The 20,448-nt window shown below is 41.7% G+C and overlaps 1 protein-coding gene across 5 annotated transcripts in view; it reads left to right on the forward strand.

The window, feature by feature from the left end:
- FAM184A (family with sequence similarity 184 member A) overlaps positions 1-18,471 on the forward strand; it is a 211,401-nt gene extending 192,930 nt beyond the window's left edge. For 2 of the 5 annotated variants that reach the window (XM_083176802.1, XM_083176801.1), the window contains exons 16-19: positions 3,890-4,007; positions 4,263-4,367; positions 14,431-14,630; positions 16,578-18,465. In XM_083176802.1, coding sequence (XP_083032928.1) covers positions 3,890-4,007; positions 4,263-4,367; positions 14,431-14,630; positions 16,578-16,659 — 505 coding nt within the window. In that variant the 3' untranslated portion in view covers positions 16,660-18,465. Of the gene's footprint in view, positions 1-3,889; positions 4,008-4,262; positions 4,368-14,430; positions 14,631-16,577 lie in introns of all 5 variants that reach the window. The other 3 variants (XM_083176800.1, XM_083176803.1, XM_083176804.1) reach the window with 3 other exon arrangements.
- Positions 18,472-20,448: the final 1,977 nt, after the last annotated feature.

Below are 20,448 nucleotides of genomic sequence, written 5' to 3' on the forward strand. Positions count from 1 at the left end.
GCGCAATTATAAAAAAATGGAAGAAATACAAGATCACTGACAATCTCCTTTGACCTGCGGCTCCATGCAAGATCTCACTTCGTGGTGTATCAATGATCTTCAGAGCAGTGAGGAATCAACCCAGAACTACACGTGGGGACTTGGTCAATTACGTCAATAGAGCTGGGACCACAGTCACAAAGGTTACCATTAGTAATACACTACGTCGTTATGGATTCAAATCCTGCACCACCTGAAAGGTCCCCCTGCTTAAGACAGCACATGTCCAGGCCCATCTAAAGTTTGCCAGTGACCATGATCCAGACGAGGATTGGGAGAATGTCATGTGGTCAGATTTTTGGTATAAACTCCACTCGCCGTGTTTGGAGGGAGAATAATAATAAGTGGCATCCCAAAAACACCATACCCACTGTGAAGCATGGGGGTGGAAACATCATGCTTTGGGGCTGCTTTTCTGCAAAGGGGACAGGACGACTGTACCGTATTAAGGAGAGGATGAATGGGGCAATGTATCGTGAGATTTTGGCCAAAAAACCTCCTTCTCTCAGTAAGAGCATTGAAGATGGAAGTGGCTGGGTATATCAGCATGACAATGACCCCAAACACGCCACCCGGGCAACTAAGGAGTGGCTCCGTAAGAAGCATTTTAAGGTCCTGGTGTGGCCTAGCCAGTCTCCAGACCTATACTCAATCAAAAACCTTTAGAGGAAGTTGAAAGTCTGTGTTGCCCGGCGACAGCCCCAAAACAAGACCGATCTGGAGTAGATCTGCATGGAAGAGTGGGCCGAAATACCTGCTACAGTGTGTGCAAACCTGGTCAAGCATTACAGGAAACATTTGACCTCTGTAATTGCTAACAGAAGTTATATTACAAAGTATTGTGTTTAACTTTTGATTGTTCAAATATTTATTTTCCGCAAGAATATACAAATAAATTGTTTAAAAATCATATAATGTGACTTCCTGGTTTTTTTTTTCCACATTCTATCTCTCACAGACCTCTCTCATCTTTTTAAATGGGTCAACTTGCACAATTGGTGGCTGTCAAAATACTTTTTTGCCCCACTGGTCATGATTTGGTCATCTTGACTGGGGTCATGATAACTAAATCACTGGAATGGCAGGTGATGATGTATCCATTGGCTGGCAATTTGTGAAGCATTCTAATCCCTGGTGTTCTGTACCATCAATTCCTCACCCCCTCCCTAGCCCCCATAGCATCTCCTATTCCACTTTCCCTGCAGCAGTGGTCAAAAGGTTAAAAAAAATAGTCTATTATTTAAATTGTTATTAAAAATAAATAGGTGGTATTCAATTGTTTTCACCCCTAGCTGTAGTCATTGGCCGTTATTCAATTGTTTCTGCTGACAGGGGCAATAACATCCTTTCAGGTTGCTACCCCCTTGGGTGGAGAGCTGAAATGCAAAAAAAGCAACGCATTTGAACGCTGAAATGGGACTATTAGCACCACGCCCATTACTTTGTTCAGGTTTAGCCTCTATGTGAGGTTAGACCTGACTATAATGAGCATGATAGGTGCGGAAGTAAAGATAATCAATTGAATACTGCCCACTTAGTTTTTGGTCTGGAAACTGTGCTGTGCATTCCATGTTTAAAGCCTACAGTCTTGCTCTTTCCCTGAAGGTAGTTCTGACTCAGGGCCAGATTCTCTAAGCTTCAAAAGTGATAAAATGGAGAGTGATAAACAGCCAGCCAATCAGCTCCTGCCTGACATTTTTCAAACACAGTCTGTGACATGACAGGTAGGAGCTGATTGGCTCGTTGTTTATCACTCTCCATTTTATCACTTTCGAAGCTTAGAGAATCTGGCCCCTGGCCTGAGGTATGTTTTGGGTCATTATCTTGCTGTAGGGTGAACCTTTGACCAACTGGGGGGCACATTTACTAAGATGGGAGTTTTATTGAAAATGGGATGTTGCCCAGAACAACCAATCAGATTCTATTATCTTCTAGAAGTTGCTAAATAAATAAGCCGTAGAATCTGATTGTTTGCGGCAACATCCCATCTTCAATAGAACTCCCATCTTAGTAAACTTACCCCGAATTGTAACCAGAGGGTATTGATTTTGGTTCAGGGTATCAGTGACTTAGGATCCAGTAAAAGAGACCTAGATCACCACGCTTCCTTCTTTATGGTTGCAGGTTGGTGCCCCAGTGATGACATATCATCATAGACATCATAGACATGACCGCTGACACTGTAGACATGCTGAGCATGCTGAGATGCTGCATGTAAACAGTCGACCCTGTCAACATGATGACTGAAGACCAGTTATACTTATTTCACTGGACCCTGAAATCTCCCATTCTATTCATTCTAAGCTTACTCTTAACCTTTTGAGTGCCAACAACTCTGTGAGAGATGTGCCAAATATGGCCTAAAAATGTCGGCATCAATCACATTTGTTATATAAATTCAAATAAAAAATGAATTAATTACATTTAAAAAAAGATTATATTTCCTACATAAGGTAAGCATCACAGGTCATTATGATGAATAAAAATGTTTGCTTGCCAATTTTCACACCTATGTTGACATATTCACTTAGCACTCAAAGGGTTAATGCTCTCTTTTATTAATATCAAGCTCAAATAGTTTTTATATCATTGTATTTCTGTCTGTGTACTGCAATATGTAATATAATTACTTTTTAAATAACAGATTGCACTAAAATCCCATGCTACCAATTAATCTGTCATCTGCTGAATCTCTTAACACCTTCATGTTGCTCTCTCCATGTTCAAAGGTTATTTAGTGCTCCTTGGTGAATTAGGGTGAATTAGGGTTACCTAAATGTGACACATTCATAGGGATTTATTTACTAAATTGGGAGTTCTATTGAAGATGGGATTTTGTTGTTGGCAACCAATCAGAATCTACACCTTATTTAATTAGCACCTTCTAGAAGATAGATAGAATCTGATTGGTTGCCCATAGCAACATCCCATCTTAGTAAATACACCCAATAGTTATTGATGACCTTGGCATAATCCAGTGACAACGGAACAAGGGCCTTAGGATCATAGTATAGTGCAGTAACAATTGCAGCCAGTGTAAGGATCCTTTGGTAGTGCTATTAGATATGGTCAGTGTTGGAAACAGATTCCTTTAAAAAAAATACCAGAACGGTGAATGTCTACAAGAGTGAGCCACACCCAAGAGACGGAACATTCTTGGTCATTCGGACATTCATCTTTGAAGCTCAGGGATCAGTTAGCCGCCACCCGACAGAGTGGAAAACCCACCCATGGCTGCAATGCACTGAATATCATTGCAGCCATGCGAATCTCCGCAAATCCATTTGCATCCACTCACCATCGATCGATTGATCACCCCTCACCATGATTGATCAATTGTGTGCAGTGGCTGAGCAGCCACAGATTTATTCGGCATTGCGAAGAACCTGGCAGATCAGAGCCAGCGATTATGTCAGAGGTCCTCTCTTTAAAAAGCTGGGTCCGTCTGCATTTTTCCCAGCCAGTTGCCTCCTCCAAATGCCCGACACCTGTCAATCAGCCTGGGTACAGCCAGTGACGAAGCCGTGTCTAGTGAATAGTCCTGTGTCATCAATTAGACTGCCGTAAATTATCACAGCTAATTGAATTCACCCTTTGACTGTGAAAACAACAGTATGTGGTATCTTTTGAAAATTGTGTTGGAAGTTGTGTCTGGGTAGCAGGTAGCAAAAAAATGTAATAAAAGACTGGGCAAATATCTTTTCTTCATTCATTTTTTTTCACTGTCTTTCTCTACGAAGTGCTGCAGTATGCATATCCGGGAATTATATCTCTACACGCTGAATACATTTTCTCTTTAGTTCATGTCAAATTGAATGGTGTGTAACCATATTCTTATTATACATTCAAGGTTAACAGAAATGGAGGAAAAATATCAAAACAGAGAATCAAGGCCAGAGGACCTGCAGGTCATATCTGAGTTGAAGGACATGATTGCCGAACGTGACCAACTTATCAAGAAATTGATTGTGAGACATTTTGATATTTTTTTCTTTAACAAAACAAAATGAAAATGTTTACCTCTGAGAGCCGCTGTCATTAAATATTGAGTAATCTTTAAATACCCCAAACTTCATAAATTATAGCTGTTTCCATAAAATATTAAACTAAACGGCATTTACAAATGAACAATTTATGCTTGAAATATTAATAGGTGAAGTGTTTGAAAGCAATTATCTGCGTGAAGGAAGCACAGTCAGAATGACACGTTTATTTTTTTTCAGGAAGACAAAAAGTTCTACCAACTGGAACTAGTGAACAGAGAAACCAACTTCAATAAAGTATTTAATGCAAGTCCGAATGTTGGTGTTATCAATCCTCTAGTAAAGGTATGAAATGAGGACACATGTTACTTGTCACTTATCTAGTGTCTTTTAAATAGTTAGATATATTAAAGTACATTCAGAACATTTCCCCAACCGGTCTCTGGCATGGATTCAGTATGAAATCCCGGCGGTCGGGATCCCGGCATTCAAAATCCCGGCGCCGGAATCCCGACCGCCGGAATCCCGACAAGGGGGGGACGTGGATCGCCCCCCCTTGCGGGCTCGCTGCACTCGCCATGCAGTGGGCCTGGTGCCTCGCTACGCTCGGCACGCTAATTTATTCTCCCTCCAGGGGTGTCGTGGACACCCACGGAGGGAGAAAGTGTCTGCATTTTGGCGGTCGGGATTCCAGTGTCTGAATTCTGAACGCCGTGATCCCGACCGCTGGGATTTAAACTGCATCCCTCTGGCATACCTTCTTCTCATTATTTATAAATTTATATATTTATTTTTCACCAATTCCTTCAGTTGTGCTCTAGAGTAGTTTATTTAGTTATCCAGAACTGTACTCACTTACAATCAACTTACAGTTTAAATATATTCAGTTTCCAGAGCAATCTGTTGTTCACAGTTTTGACTAATGGCTTGTGCAGTATACTTCAGTATTTTGCCTATGTAATGAAAGTTGTCAAGGCTGTCTTCATTCCCTATAGATCTATGCTCTTTTTATAGAACATCCAACAGCTAAGGTTATACAGTAGTCACATGTGAGAGGGATCCCTATTCATGACACCCAGTAATAAATGTCATTGTTTGCTGATGATGTACCCTAGACTCTGCCATAACCTCAAACCTCCCTCCCTAACTTATTTGTGTAACTTGAGCAATTTGGTTTTATGGCAGATCTAAATATTACCAACCACAAACTGGAAGTGGTTGGCCACCAACCTTCTGCTCCTGTTGACCTAAAGTTGTTTTTCTTCTGGACTCCTCATATCTTGGAATCCTCTAGCTAAAGAGTTGAGTCATGAGTTTCAAAGCCCCAACTTCCACCCCATTACTCAAATGTAACTACCCGGGACCCTATCTTAATCTTCTGCTTTGGGAGAGCAAACACAATAACATTAGTATATTGCCCAGGCTGCTGTATTTGCTACAAATCCTTCCATTTAAGATCCCTCTTCTTACATTTCCTTCAGAAATTGTGTCTTCTTTGTATGCAATGGTAAAATAATCCAAGGATTATTTTACCACACACACATTATTCCAGGAATTAAAAAGTAGTTAGATATAGTGGACACACTAATCAACCACTATGAATCTGTTTCCTACCTTGGCTACCCATTCACTTTACACAAGCCTCAGCCTATTCCAATCCTACCATTCACTGTATAATTTGAGTAAAGAACTTACATTAGCACTACACCCTTCCCCTCTCCACTTACTCCAAATGAAGACATGAAGACATTCAAACTTCATGTCACATGCCGGTGTACGGGACCCCGTTATCTGGTCCAGCTGTTTCACCTTTGTGTCCTTCCATATCCAGAATGGCCACCTGCCGTATCCCCATGACTTTTAAGCACTTTTATGTTACTCAGTTCTCACAATTCTAAACCATGAACAATACCATTTGAGCTACAGTAGGTTAAATGTTCAGCAACTTCACTCACGCATTCCGTCCAGCCTATTAGCACCTAGTGTACAATTTATCTCTTAAGCTAGGTACACACCTAAAGAATTATCTGTTCAATCTGGTGAGAACAAAAATCTGGTAATTCATGAGAGCAAAGGAAAATAAACCATTTGTTCAAAAATGCTGGAAATCAGATAATAATCATTTAGGCAAACTGGTTAAATCCATTTGATTAACCCCTTCCCGACATTGCCTTTTTTGTTAACTTTTTTATTTTTTTTCCTCCTCGCGTTCAAATAAGCGTAACTTTTTTAATTTTCCGGCTATATAGACACATGAGGGCTTTTTTTTTGCGGGACAAGTTGTACTTTTTAATGGTACCATTTACTATACCGTATAATATTCTGGGGAATCAGGAAATAATTAAATGTGGGGTAAAAAGAAAAAAAAACGCAATTCCACAATTTTGCGCTGGTTACGGTTTTTTTGGAGTTCATAGTTCGTTTAAAATGATGGGTTATCTTTATTCTATGGGTCGTTACGATTCCGGTGATACCAAACTTAAATAGTTTTCGATACGTTTTACCACTAAAAAAAAAATAGAAAATTTTACGTTTTTTCTAATTTGCGTCGCGTCGCCATGTTCTGCGGCTTATAACTTTTTTATTTTTCCACCTACGGACCTGGGTGAGGGCTCATTTTTTGCGGGCTGAAGTGTACTTTTTAATTAATACCATTATGGGATATGGGCGACTTTCTGATCTCTTTTAGTTATTTTTTTTTGGGTAGGCGATGCGACCAAAAAACGTAGTTTTGGCGTTGGGAACTTTTTTCCGTTTACGCCTTTAACCGTGCGGGATAACTAATGTTATATTTTAATAGATCGGACTTTTAGGAACGCGGCGATACCAAATATGTTTATTTTTTTATTTTTTATTTTTATTTGTGAAATGGGGAAAGGGGGGTGATTTGAACTTTTCATATTTTTTTTTTTTTTTTTTTTTAAACTTTATTTTTTTTTTTTTTTTTACTTTTACTACAAGGCCCCCTAGTGTACTTGACCACTAGGGGGCGCGATCGCCTGTACTAGGTTCAGCCATAGAGCTCTATGGCTGAACATAGTGATTTTCAGCACTTCCTATTACATCCTGCCTCAGGCAGGATGTAATAGGAATGCTGACACGGCCAGCACAGGGGTCTACATAAGACCCCTGGCTACCATGGCAACCGATCGGCACCCTCCGATCTCGCCGCGGGGGGCCGCGATCGGCGCCGGAGGGGGGCGCCCCCCCTCCGATCAGCTATTTAAGCACTGCGGGCGCTTTGCCCGCGGTGCTTAAAGGGTTAAACGGCCACGATCGGCGAACTCGCCGCTCGTGGCCGTGAGAGCAGGTACCTGGCTGTAATATACAGCCATTACCTGCTCTCTTTCAAGCCAGCTCACTCCGTGAGCTGGCTTGATTCCCCCGCAACCGACATATGACGTAAATGTACGTCATATGTCGGGAAGGGGTTAAACACATTTATCTGAACAGTAATTTTTATCCAATTTCTAGGATCTGGGAACAAATGGTTGACTGTCTCCAATACATAGACAGATTTTTGTTCTTGGTACAAGTAACAACACCAATCTCCTAGTGTGGATGGCACAGGAGACAGGTGTTGAAATCAGATCCTCACTTGAAATGGGGTCTGACCGATGTGAGTGATCACCTCCCTGGGCGCATGCAGCAGACAGACACTTACTTTAAAGTTCTGTCTCGCGTTCACATAACGGGTTCTTTATCAGGGAAACGACAAGCACACATTTGTCTGTATGTCCAACTGGAGCAACACTTACTTTAAAGTTCTGTCTCGCGTGCGTGTAGCAGTTTCTTTTAAAAGACCAGGTTTTCACGGCTCAAGCAGGGGTAACAGATTTATTCCACAAAGTTAAAAAATCACAAGAAAATAGCGGGACACAGGTAACCGTGAGGAGGCGCAGATAGTCCGGCGGGTTCGCGCTGCAGACGCAGCCGCTGAGGACGCTTCCAGACGATCCTGATTCTCTTCTATGCAAACGCTGCCGTGTTGAGCAGGTGGGGATGGCGTCAACGCGTTTCGGAACCAGGAGTTCCTTTATCAAGATCTTGATAAAGGAACTCCTGGTTCCGAAACGCGTTGACGCCATCCCCACCTGCTCAACACGGCAGCGTTTGCATAGAAGAGAATCAGGATCGTCTGGAAGCGTCCTCAGCGGCTGCGTCTGCAGCGCGAACCCGCCGGACTATCTGCGCCTCCTCACGGTTACCTGTGTCCCGCTATTTTCTTGTGATTTTTTAACTTTGTGGAATAAATCTGTTACCCCTGCTTGAGCCGTGAAAACCTGGTCTTTTAAAAGAAACTGCTACACGCACGCGAGACAGAACTTTAAAGTAAGTGTTGCTCCAGTTGGACATACAGACAAATGTGTGCTTGTCGTTTCCCTGATAAAGAACCCGTTATGTGAACGCGAGACAGAACTTTAAAGTAAGTGTCTGTCTGCTGCATGCGCCCAGGGAGGTGATCACTCACATCGGTCAGACCCCATTTCAAGTGAGGATCTGATTTCAACACCTGTCTCCTGTGCCATCCACACTAGGAGATTGGTGTTGTTACTTGTACCCAGCGCTTGTGACGGTCCAACCCCGGATTTTTGTGTTACTGTATTGGGAGATAGATGGTCTCCAGGACCCATTAAGCTGCTTATCATTTATTTGATTCTGTACGTTTTTTCACGCCAGGTTGCATACCCATTTTGTTTGCTAGATTTTTGTTCTTACCAGACAGATTGGACAGATACATCTTTCTGTGTCTACCCAGCTTTAGCGGATTACTGACCTGGCTTTTGGTTCTTTATTGCATCACTGCATTCTGTTACCTGTTCGAGTTACCTGCTCCAGTATCATCTTTCCGCGGGAACGTCCTTTTTTGGGGGGGATGTTCCCGCATCCCGCCCCGGGGCCGACACTGTCCCGTGGAGGGGGGGCAGTTGGGAGTCCCCACTGTCACCCATGAATAGAGGCTGGGCGCATGCGCCTAGCCTCTATTCATGCCCTGACAGCGGTGAACACTGGGCGGGGCATTGTGGGAGCTTCTTGAGTATAGACCATGCCCTTTTTCCTCTAGGTTATGTCCCCAAAATTTCAGACGCCCATGCTACCCATGCCAGCAGCCCTCCTCTTCGCTCCTCAAAGTTGGGAGGTATGCAGTGTTACTTAACAGTATTTTGCTCCAGTCTGGTCCAGTTACCTTTCCCAGTATTGCTTCACAGCATTGTGCTGCAGCTTGTTCTAGTTATTTGCTCCATTATGGCTTCATAGCATCCAGTCTTGATATATTCCTGCATTCTGCTTCAGTTGTTCAACGGCACCCGGTTCCAGTGTTTCCTGCAGTCTAGGGATGGCCATCGACCATCGATGATTCAAAATCATTGATGGTTCATGGCCGATGTCGAATACTTTTGCCATTGATGGGGGAGAACCAGATGGTTTCCCTCCATCGATGGAACAGCAAAACTAAGTTTTGCTTTTTTTTTTTTTTAAGTGTCGGGACACAGAGCATAGCCCTACCCCAGTGTTTTGATTGGCCCACTGGCCAAACAATCAAAAACAATGGATGACCATCGATAGGAAAAAATATTGATAGTCATCCATTGCATAGTTTAGCACTATCGATGGCCAGTTGCAGAATTGCCATTGATGGCAACAATCAATGACAATGGCAACGATGTCCATCCCTACTGCAGTCTGTCTCAGTAGTGCTGTGGCACCCAGTTCCAGTGTTTCGTGCAGTCTGTCTCAGTAGTGTTGCTGGCACCCAGCTCCAATATCTCCTGCAGTCTATCCCAGTAGTGCTGTGGCACCCTGTTCCAGTCTTTCCTGCAGTCTGTTTCAGTAATGATGCTGGCACCCAGCTCCAATATTTCCTGCAGTCTATAACAGTAGTGATGTGGCACCCTGTTCCTGTATTTCCTGCAGTCTGTCTCAGTAGTGCTGTGGCACGCTGTTCCTGTGTTTTCTACAGTCTGTCTCAGTAGTGCTGTGGCACCCTGTTCCTGTGTTTTCTGCAGTCTGTCTTAGTAGTGCTGTGGCACCCTGTTCCTGTGTTTCCTGCAGTCTGTCTTAGTAGTGCTGTGGCACACTGTTCCTGTGTTTTCTGCAGACTGTCTCAGTATGTTCCAGGCACCCAGTTCCAATGTTTTCTGTAGCCTACTCAGTTATGCTCTGGCAATCTCACCTGACACCCCATTATTATTCTGTCGGACTCTCCGATCATGGGAATACGCCTCCATTGTTAAAGTGTCCTCTCCTTTGTACATAGAAAACAAAACAGCATTTCTGCTTGCACACTTTTTACAGATATGGCAATGAGTGCTTAGGTATTTTTGTTTGCTGGCCATACATTGGACCAAGTTTCCAACCTCCAACCATCCAAATCTGGTATTGATGGGAGAAAATGTAATTTATAAGTCCCCCCTCTATCTAGCCCCCAGCACCCCCATGGCATGGTCACCCCCCATTATCTAGGCCCATGCTGTGACATTGATCAAAAACTATTAATGATCTTAAGGCTGCTATATCCAAATAAATGAAATTATCATATTCAAAACCAATTTAAAATAAACTGTATTCTATGCACTTTTAGAATATGTGCTAACATTTTCAATAGCCTTTACCATGCCTTTTTTGTTAGCCTTTAAAATCTCTTCCATACTCTATACAGATGCCTTCTCGACATACTATTTTACCACTTAGAACAGGCATTTCCAAACTATGGCCCTTCAGCTGTTGTGAAACTACACATCCCAGCATGCCTTGCCATAGTTTAGAGTTCCCTAATAGCAAAACTGTGGCAAGGCATGATGGGGCTTGTAGTTTCACCACAGCTGGAGGGCCATAGTTTGGACATGCCTGACTTAGAGGGCAGTATTCAATGAGAAAAGTTCTCCGTGTTTTGTGGAGAACTTGTGCTTTGTTCGCCTTGGACGGAGCATTTTGCTCTCCAAAAGCGAGCAACCCTATTCAATGTGAAATTCTCTCCATCTTTCTAAGTGATGTTCTCCGTCTCTCTCCGTGTAGCAATTCTCCATCTTTTGATGGAGAGCTTGAATGTGAACTTTTAAACTAAAAGGTTTTTTTCTTAAATTTTGGTGTCAAAAAATCAGGTTTTTTTTTCTGTGAAGGGGCATGTTATTTTTATTCATGTGCTTATAGCACATGAATATATATTTAATTAAAAAAAATATTTTTTTAAATTTTTTTTTTTTTAACACAGTGCAGCCAGCAGGGGGCGCCGGAGCCGCTCATTAGATATTCATATATTCACTGCACCCGAACGTAACTATGCACAAACGGGTGCAGTGAATACTGGGTCCCCCGCTGGCTATAGGGGGGTGCAGCCTGGGTCCTGGAGAGCCCCCCTCCCCTCCACAGTCCTCTGGAGCAGCCAGGGAGACTTTAATCTCTCTGGCTGCTTCCGGCTCCCTGAAAGCTCCCTGCTCCCTGCAGGGGTTAAGACTCTCCGCGAGTGGCGGAGAGCATCAGCCACATTGAATAGAAGGAGCAGGAGTGGCAGAGAGCCCTCCGGAACACGGAGAGTGCATGGAGAGCGAAATAAAACGCTCTCCATGCACGGAGAACTTTATCATTGAATACTGCCCAGAGACTCACGTGAATCCTTACAGCCTGATTCAAAAGTTGTCTGCTTTCGTCTACAAGCCAGTAACTCTGTACACAATACCAGATCTTCTGAACCTTTGGTTGTGTATTGTTTGATTAATGTATCTAAATGTCTGGCTTTATTAAAAATTATAGAAGATATTAATTCTCATAACAAAAGACACTAATATTTGTACCATAAAGTAGTAATTGCCTCTACTGTTAATGGCTGATTGTATTTTATCCAACACTGCTGCTGTCACCCTGAAAGGGGGATTACCAAAACCCCTTTAAATGAGTAGAAGCAAACGAAAAGAAAGATGGGACAGCGCTGTGTTAGATAATACTACTGTTTATTTAAAAATAATTAGTTCCACAATTATATTCAAATCATGTTGGCCAACAATTAAGACAGACAAACAGGACTTACAAACATATACTAAAAGGGGTAATCCCCAAGATCTATCACTCCTTTTGAGATTCTTTTGTTAGTAATTATTTAATGCATGTAATTATTGGTTAGTCCTTCTTGTTGAACCTTTTTTTAGTATGAGTTATTATATTCCCAACATTCATGTGCACATTTTTTGTAATCAGTACTTATGCCAATTCCGGGAAACAACAATAGGAGTCCAGCTTGCAGTTCACAACGATCCACTCCGACCTCTGGTGAAATTCAGATTAGGTCTTATCTGAGATATGTAACGTTGGTTCTGTCTCGATTCTGGCTTGTGCTCCCCAATTCCTCAACGCGTTTCTCCACCTGGTCACCCTCTCAGCGGCTTCCTCAGGAGGTTCCTATACTGTTACATATCTCAGATAAGACCTAATCTGAATTTCACCAGAGGTCGGAGTGGATCGTTGTGAACTGCAGGCTGGACTCCTATTGTTGTTTCCCGGAATTGGCATAAGTATTGAATACAAAAAATGTGCACATGAATGTGGGGAATATAATAACTCATACTAAAAAACTGGTTCAAAAAGAAGGACTAACCCATAATTGCATTAATTGAATAATTACTAACAAAAGCATCTCAAAAGGAGTGATAGATCTTGGAGATTACCCCTCTTAGTATATGTTTGTAAGTCCTGTTTGTCTGTCTTAATTGTTGGCCAACATGATTTGAATATTTTTAAATAAACAGTAGTATTATCTAACACAGCGCTGTCCCATCTTTCTTTTCTTTTTGTCAATGGTTGAGCCTTCTGCTTCACCTCTTGTTAGTTGCTGCAAGTACACATTATGCCACACAGTACCCCCAATTTACAACATGGCATACAGTGCTCCTAGTTCATATTATGCCACACTATAGCGATTCAACTTGTATTGTGCAGCAGAACAGTGCTCCATTTCATATTATGTAATATTATAATACCTTGGCGATAACTGTATATATTGTAGACCCCAAGGCAAAATGTTGTAAGTGTTCCTATGTATCACCAAATGGTGATAAATGTATATCACTTGTAATTTGAATGCAGACTATTTTCTTACATGCAAATAAGTATTTTCTCCCTTATACATAAAGTTACAGTACTGTAGTTCACATAGCTGACATCTTCTAGCAGCGTTTGCATGTACTCTTGGGTGGAAACTTCCATTATATCAGAGACTAGTAGCTATCAACCGTACCTACTTCCGCACCTGCTCCCTCTGGAATCTGCTCTGTGCAAGGCTGCCATGTGACCTCTGAGCACTCGGAGGATATGAAGCCCCAGAGTATTGAGCCAGTATTATAGGGTTCCAAAATCAAATTGTTCTCAGAAGGGAAGCACACAACAATGTAATAAGGTAAGTTTGATAGAAGTAGGTAAGGAATTGATAAGTTATATAATGTTCTTCCCTATAAATATTGGGGATTCCTTAAATTTTTTGTTAGGAGCCCTAAATCACTAGTTACATCTCTGTATATCCTCATTATTTTGTGTTCCAATGTTTATAAAGAGGACCTGTCAAGTTCCTGTTATCTAATTTTCACCATACAGTTTATTATCTACAAGTGGATTTTTTAGAGTCTTGTCACCTTCCTAAGTAATCTTCATACTCAACAGGTATCCAAGCCTATGTTACTAAATATTGTCTGCATTGAACAGCATGAGTTTCCCTTCTGCTCTGATTCCGTAAGCGTAATTAAAGAAGCCAGTTGCATTACAATAGCTCAGCTATTGCTGCACCGCAGCCGGGACCTCCAGATCTATTTGTCTGTGGTTCCAGCGCTCCTCATGCTGTCATTACAAATGCCACTCACAATATGGCCACCCTCTCACAGCAGACAGTTAATGAGGATGCTTGAGGCGACGGTGGCCTCCTATCGCATCCTTAATAACAGTCGGCTGTGAGGCAGTGGTAATCTTGCAATGGACCTCTTTGCATTGTATCAGGAAGAGCATGGGGGCCACAGACAAGTAGATATGCAGGTCCCAAACTTTTCTGGCAGGAGGGCATGCAAGTTTTTGTTATACCACTGAAAGAAGCGTTCCAAGAATGCACTGGTACATTTCAAGAGACTACATCTCAGAAACAGTTATATAATAAGTCTCTAAATGTATGAAGTAAAATGCTCACTTTGAGCAATTTAAATTACTACTACGACTAAATTGCTACTTTGCCTATAAAGTATGCGAGGGTTTGGTCTGTAGTGTGAAACTAAAAGGTGACAGATTTCAACAAGGCCTTTAGAATTCAAAATGCATATTATAATAAATAGTGCACGTTGAGTATGGTGTTGTTATTACACCTTATGCACAACTATGCCGCATTACAAGGACAATTTAAATTGAGCATGCCTCACCTGTGTTGTTTTCAAAACAGCAAAAGAAGAAGAATGATAAGTGCACAAACAGGTTTGTGAGTTCCCCTAACCTAAGTGCTGTGGAGACTAGTGGAATGGGAAATGGACATCCTACACGCCTGGATCCCATTCCAAACTCACCCATCCACGATATTGAGTTCAACAGCAGCAAGCCTCTCCCACAGACTGTACCACCCAAAGAGGCCAAGACCTTTTTGAGGTGAGCACTACCTCGCCAGTCCATTTGCCACTGGTCCTGAAAGTGCTGAATTACAGACAAAGCCTCAAATTATTTTTATGGCATCTGCAACCTCTTTATAGAGCTCCTTTTTTGCACATGTATTTGCTAAAATCTCATGTCAGCTTTTGCAAAGCTATGCAGTTGTTTTTGTTTATCTTTTGCTTATTTTCTTGTGTTGCACATACAGGGCCTTATGCTGAGTTGAAAGCAAATGAGCAGAAATTGCTCCTGCACTGCATGCCAGCAAACATGTGTCTATGCTTCTTTGTGTTACATCCATCCCTTACTGTATGCCTTATGTTCAGGATGCATCTGTATTGGCCTATACTTGGGGCAGATGATATTTATCCTTACATCCAACGCTGCATAGCATGCAGTTCTTCCAGCACACCCTCAGTGGGGGTTGTTCTGGTCAACCAGATCCCGCTTTGCGAATGGGGGTACGCCGACCACCATTCACAAGTCACGTGCGTTCGCAATGGCTGCAAATGGATGTTTTACATAAACATCCATTCGCATGCCACTGGGACAGTCCCACATCTTTCTATGGTTGGCAACCATCGAAAGATGTGGAAGATGCACACATATATAAGGTTGCTCTGAGCAACCTTACATATGCATGTACGCTCAGGGGGGAAGTGGGTGGGCAGCTGACATCCAGTGATGTCAGCTGCCTGCCCCCTGCATGTCCATCCCAGCCTCATTAGCATGAGAACTCCCATGAAACGCTGGGCGTTCCCATATGCTAATAGGCCAGATCACTGAAAAGCTGATTACTCTGCATAGCCCATACATGAGTACACTTAATTCCGCAGCATGAAACAGGCAAGCGTTCAACTCCGCATCAGGCCCACCCATGAACTTGCATGTTTTTTGAATGTGTACACATTTATTTGAAACGTATATCTGATGTATTACATACATTTGGTGTTGAGTGTTTTCTTTCCAAAAATATGCAGATAGTCTTTATATATTAACTACCTTTTACAGTAGGTTTTAGTTAACACCCTCAGGGGGTTGACACAAAAACAAAGTTGTTAAAACAGGAAATTTGTTCTCTTTAAAACCAAAATAGCAGCTTGTCTACCTTATACTGCAAAAGAGTAGAAGCTGAATGTGCATTTCATACTGTACATAATCTGAATGTTAGAGTGCCCTCTAGTGACAACAACCAGGAAAGACTATACACTGAATCTACCAAAACATGTATCATTGTTTTATTTTATTGTATATTATTGTTGCCAGCATGAAACATGTTTATTTCCTGATTAAATGTTCTGCATGTATAAATATACCCACTAATGAATTGTCCCTGTGTGCTTCTTTTATACAATGACACATTGTATAGATTGTGTTTATTGTACCTTCAACTCAGCACTGAAATAAAACTTCTTTCCCTTGTTTATTAAACGTAATCTCACCGTATATTTGGACGTGTAAATTTGCACGTCATTTGACCCATAGATTAGTCTATTGTGGTTTGAATTGTGTTACACATAACAAATGCATGACATACTGTAGCTGAGTAATATTAGTGGACTGAATGTCCATGGTCTGGAAACTGATTGTGTTTTGTGCTTAGCAGAGGAGAAGTAGACATGAAGCGTGACCCTTGTAATAATATTTAACTATTGTTCTAATTGAAAAGGAGGCGAAAAGAGGCGCTACAGACAGACCAGAGACATACGGGATAAATAAGCCATTTTACAAAGTATAAATGCTTTTCCCAGCCTATGTGCAGTAGGTAACCTGAGCTGCTGGTGTATTACAATGTAGTGGATGTACAGAGGTGTCACACACGGACAAGGGCAAGAAATACAGTAATATGGATTTTAGATTTGCATTGTGTTTGCATACAGCTGGTTGTGTGCTATGTATGTAACATGTATGCTTTGTCATTTGTCTCTCTTTCTCTCTGGGATGTAGCCCTCCCCAGACTGACACTTCACCAGAAGCATCTCCAGACCCACAACCCCAGGAATGGTTTGCCCGGTACTTCACTTTCTAAGAGACTGTATTTGATAACGTCTATCTATTTCTATTGTGGCACAGCTTTGATGTGGACTGTTTATAGGAGCATGACCTTGACCAATCCTTATGTGACTAAGCTTTGCCGTTAATACTGTTTGTTAAACACTGTGAGCGAGAGTGTTTGTCTCCAATTGGAAATGCACTGTTCAATAACACTCTGTGTTTGCTTTCCTTTATGTTAGTGGAAACCTCATTTACATTTTTTCAACATAAATTAACTTTGTAGAATAACTGTGCTACCTCCTTAACCCACATATTTTGTTTTTGTTTGAGCTCTAAAATGTATTTATTTATTTTAATTTCTGCCAGCATAATTCACAATCTAACTAATCTAGTACTGGAACGATCCACATTACGCTGCACTCATGTTACTCAAAGGACTTGTCATGGATCCGGCCACAAGGCAAACATGTCTAGCAAGACCATAGTAGATTCAGTTAACAATGCTTTATTGTTATTTTTGGTGTCAAAATATGTGCCTGGAGTCAGATTCTCAGCTTCTGATTGGTATGTATATACTATGTATGGCAACTGTATTCCTATTGTAACAACATCAATCCCTAATCCCCAGTGTGTTATTTCCTATGGAAGTCACTTTTATTATATAAAAAAATATTTTTTATTATAAAATGAATGTTTGCTATTGTTATTGTACAATGCTGTGTCTTGAGTAATTTAACTGGTTATTTGGTGTACTGTTCTTCATCGTGCCTTGGTTACTGATGGCACTGGGGATTTCTACAGGAAAGCTCTCACAACTTCATGTAACAGAACCCAAATGGAAATGCCTTTTCTTAGCCAACCATGAGGGGTTGTAGATGTGGGAATTTCTCTTCATAAGTGGACACTTAATGGAATCTTTAAAAATTGAATAAATAAGTAGCTGTACTTATTTCCCAGGACCCTCTGCCTGTTCTCCTATTTACATACTGTATTAATATTAGATCTGTGGAAACAAATAACATTTATAGCGAAAGGTAAAATGGAAGTCCTGCTTTCACCTCTTCAGGCACCAAAGATACCATGGAAAGCTAACTGTCCAGGACAGTACTGAAAACCAGTTAGAATTTAGGGCCTATTTCAGACCCACTCGCTAGTCAGCATACATTCGCTGCCTAGCAAGCGGGTAAACGCTGTGTCGCTGAATGTCCGCTGCCCCCGCTGAGCGAATCCCCGTTTATGCTTGCCACAGGAAGGATTGATCATTCAATGGTCACTCACCATGGCCCCCTGCCCCTCCCACTGTAAGCGAACACCCCAGCGAGTGCAAACGCAAACCCCCGCCATGCGAGAGGGTCTGAATCTGTCTCTTAGAAATGTTTGGGAGCAGAAAGGAAATCAGAAAGAAGGTAAGGGGAGTTTCCAAGCGTATCCTGAAGGTTTGACAAGAGTATTAGAAGAAATGATGGAAGACAGCACTCTGGAGAGGTTACATAGTAGGTAAGGCTGAAAAAAGACTTGCGTCCATCTAGTTCAACCTGGTATAGATATTCATTGCTGATTTGGTAGGTTCTGGTATTTTACAGACAAATTATATTTCTTATTTGTACCCATGGATGTTTTTCTCCAGTAAATGTTTGTCCAACTTTGCCTTAAATGCATTTAATGAGCCAGCCGTTACCACCTCTCTGGGAAGAGAGTTCCAGAGTTTGACTGTTCTGACCGTAAAGAAATTCTTTCTACTAGCTGAATTAAATCTTTTTTCTTCTAATCTATACTCATGCCCTCGTACCCTAGATTCCTTTCTAGTAGAAAAGAGGGTGTGTGACAGTTCCTTATATTGGCCCTTGATATACTTGTACATGTTGAGCATGTCCCCCCTTAAACATCTCTTTTCTAATGTAAATAGTCCCAAATTGCTTAATCTCTCCCCGTAGCTTAAATTCTCCATTCCCCTAATAAGCTTTGTTGCTCGCCTTTGGACTTTTTCTAATTCTATGATGTCCTTTTTATAGTGTGGGGCCCAGAACTGTACTCTGTACTCGAGGTGAGGTCTCACCAATGCTTTATATAGTGGCATAATTACCCTTGAGTCCCTAGTTTCCATTCCCCTCTTAATACATGCCAGAATTTTGTTGGCCTTTTTTGTAGCTACATTACAATGGGCACTACATCCCAGTTTGCTGTCTATTTGGACTCCTAGATCCTTTTCAAGTATGGAATTACCCAGTTCCTCTCCGCTAAGGTTGTAACTTGCATTTATCTACATTGAACCTCATCTTCCATTTTTTTGCCCACTCATCTAGAATAGAGGCCCTCTGACGAAGTTTGGATACGAAACGCGTTAGGGCGGGGCTAGTGACTACAGCTTTTCCTGCACCCGGCTTCTCCTGCTCCATCCACGCTCGCCCACACGCCGTCACGCTGCTTGTCCTGGTGGCTAGCCGGCAGTCTGTTTGAGATCCAGCGGTGTCTTGGAACGGTGGTAGGAGTTGTTGCCTGGGAGTTTTATATCAAACCTTGTGGTAACCAGCCCACAGCGGTTATCCGCCCGGTACGAGTCTTTATTGATCTTTGTACCTGCACTTGTCTGTGTTTTTAAAATAAATACGGTTTTACACTATGAGGCACACCTCTTCTTGTTTTTGAACAGATTACCTTTTCACTCCTGGAGTCAGGAGTGCTTCTTGGAAGTTGCTGCATTCTCACCACGGACTTAGTGTTGCTACAATCAGTGGACTGTCTGATTGGTTACAGCTGGTGGTTGGCTATACATTAGCGCAGGTTCACCTACACCTTTGTGCATATATATAAATATATATAAACGGCGGGTAGCCGGCACTCAGCTCTGCAGTGGTGTATGGCCCCGTGCCCTCGGTAGTGTCCGATATGCAGGACAGATACAGGTGCTTTGTAATCCGTGGCACTTGGGACTTAGAAAAAATCAGACAAATGACTGCCGGCGTATGTTGACGTTTCAGCCTTTATAGGCTTTTTTTCATGTAGTTGTTTTGAAAAAAAGCCTATAAAGGCTGAAACGTCAACATACGCCGGCAGTCGTTTGTCTGATTTTTTCTAAGTCCCAAGTGCCGCGGATTACAAAGCACATATATATATATATATATATATATGTGTGTACAGTATGTATATATTTGTGTGTTCATACATACATACATACATACATACATACATACATACATACGTGTATTCATATATATATATATGTCCCCTATCCTCAAACATAGTTCTTCAGGCAGTGCTTGCTTAAAAGTGTTTTGTATATTTTTCAAAGTGAATCCAAAACTGCATGCATGGACCAGTATAAACATTTAGAAAATATTATAACACATCCAGCATAGCCATTTCTCCATGCTGGATGTGTTATAATATTTTCTACATGTTTATACTGGTCCATGCACGCAGTTTTGGATTCACTTTGAAAAATATACAAAACACTTTTAAGCAAGCACTGCCTGAAGAACTATGTTTGTGCATAGGGGGACTTTTTTTTAAAATGTAAAAGCATGCTGTCATTTAAGAATATCAAGTGAGCGCCGGTTTTCTGGATATATATATATATATATATATATATATATAGATATATATATATATATATACGTCACTCCGGGACCCACAAATATAAATCAGTCTCCACTGACTTATATTTGTGAAGGCAGGAGAAATCATTTGATGATCGTCGACCATCGAATGATTTCTCCTGCTGCAGGCACATGCGAGGGGATGTGTCTTTGTGACACATCCGCTCGCATGGTTGCTAGGGGATATGGCGGTGGTGATTTGGCGAGGTGGCGAGGCAGGCACTCTC

Source organism: Crinia signifera, chromosome 3 (genome assembly GCF_055691185.1).
Source record: "Crinia signifera chromosome 3, ASM5569118v1, whole genome shotgun sequence".
Taxonomy (NCBI): domain Eukaryota; kingdom Metazoa; phylum Chordata; class Amphibia; order Anura; family Myobatrachidae; genus Crinia; species Crinia signifera.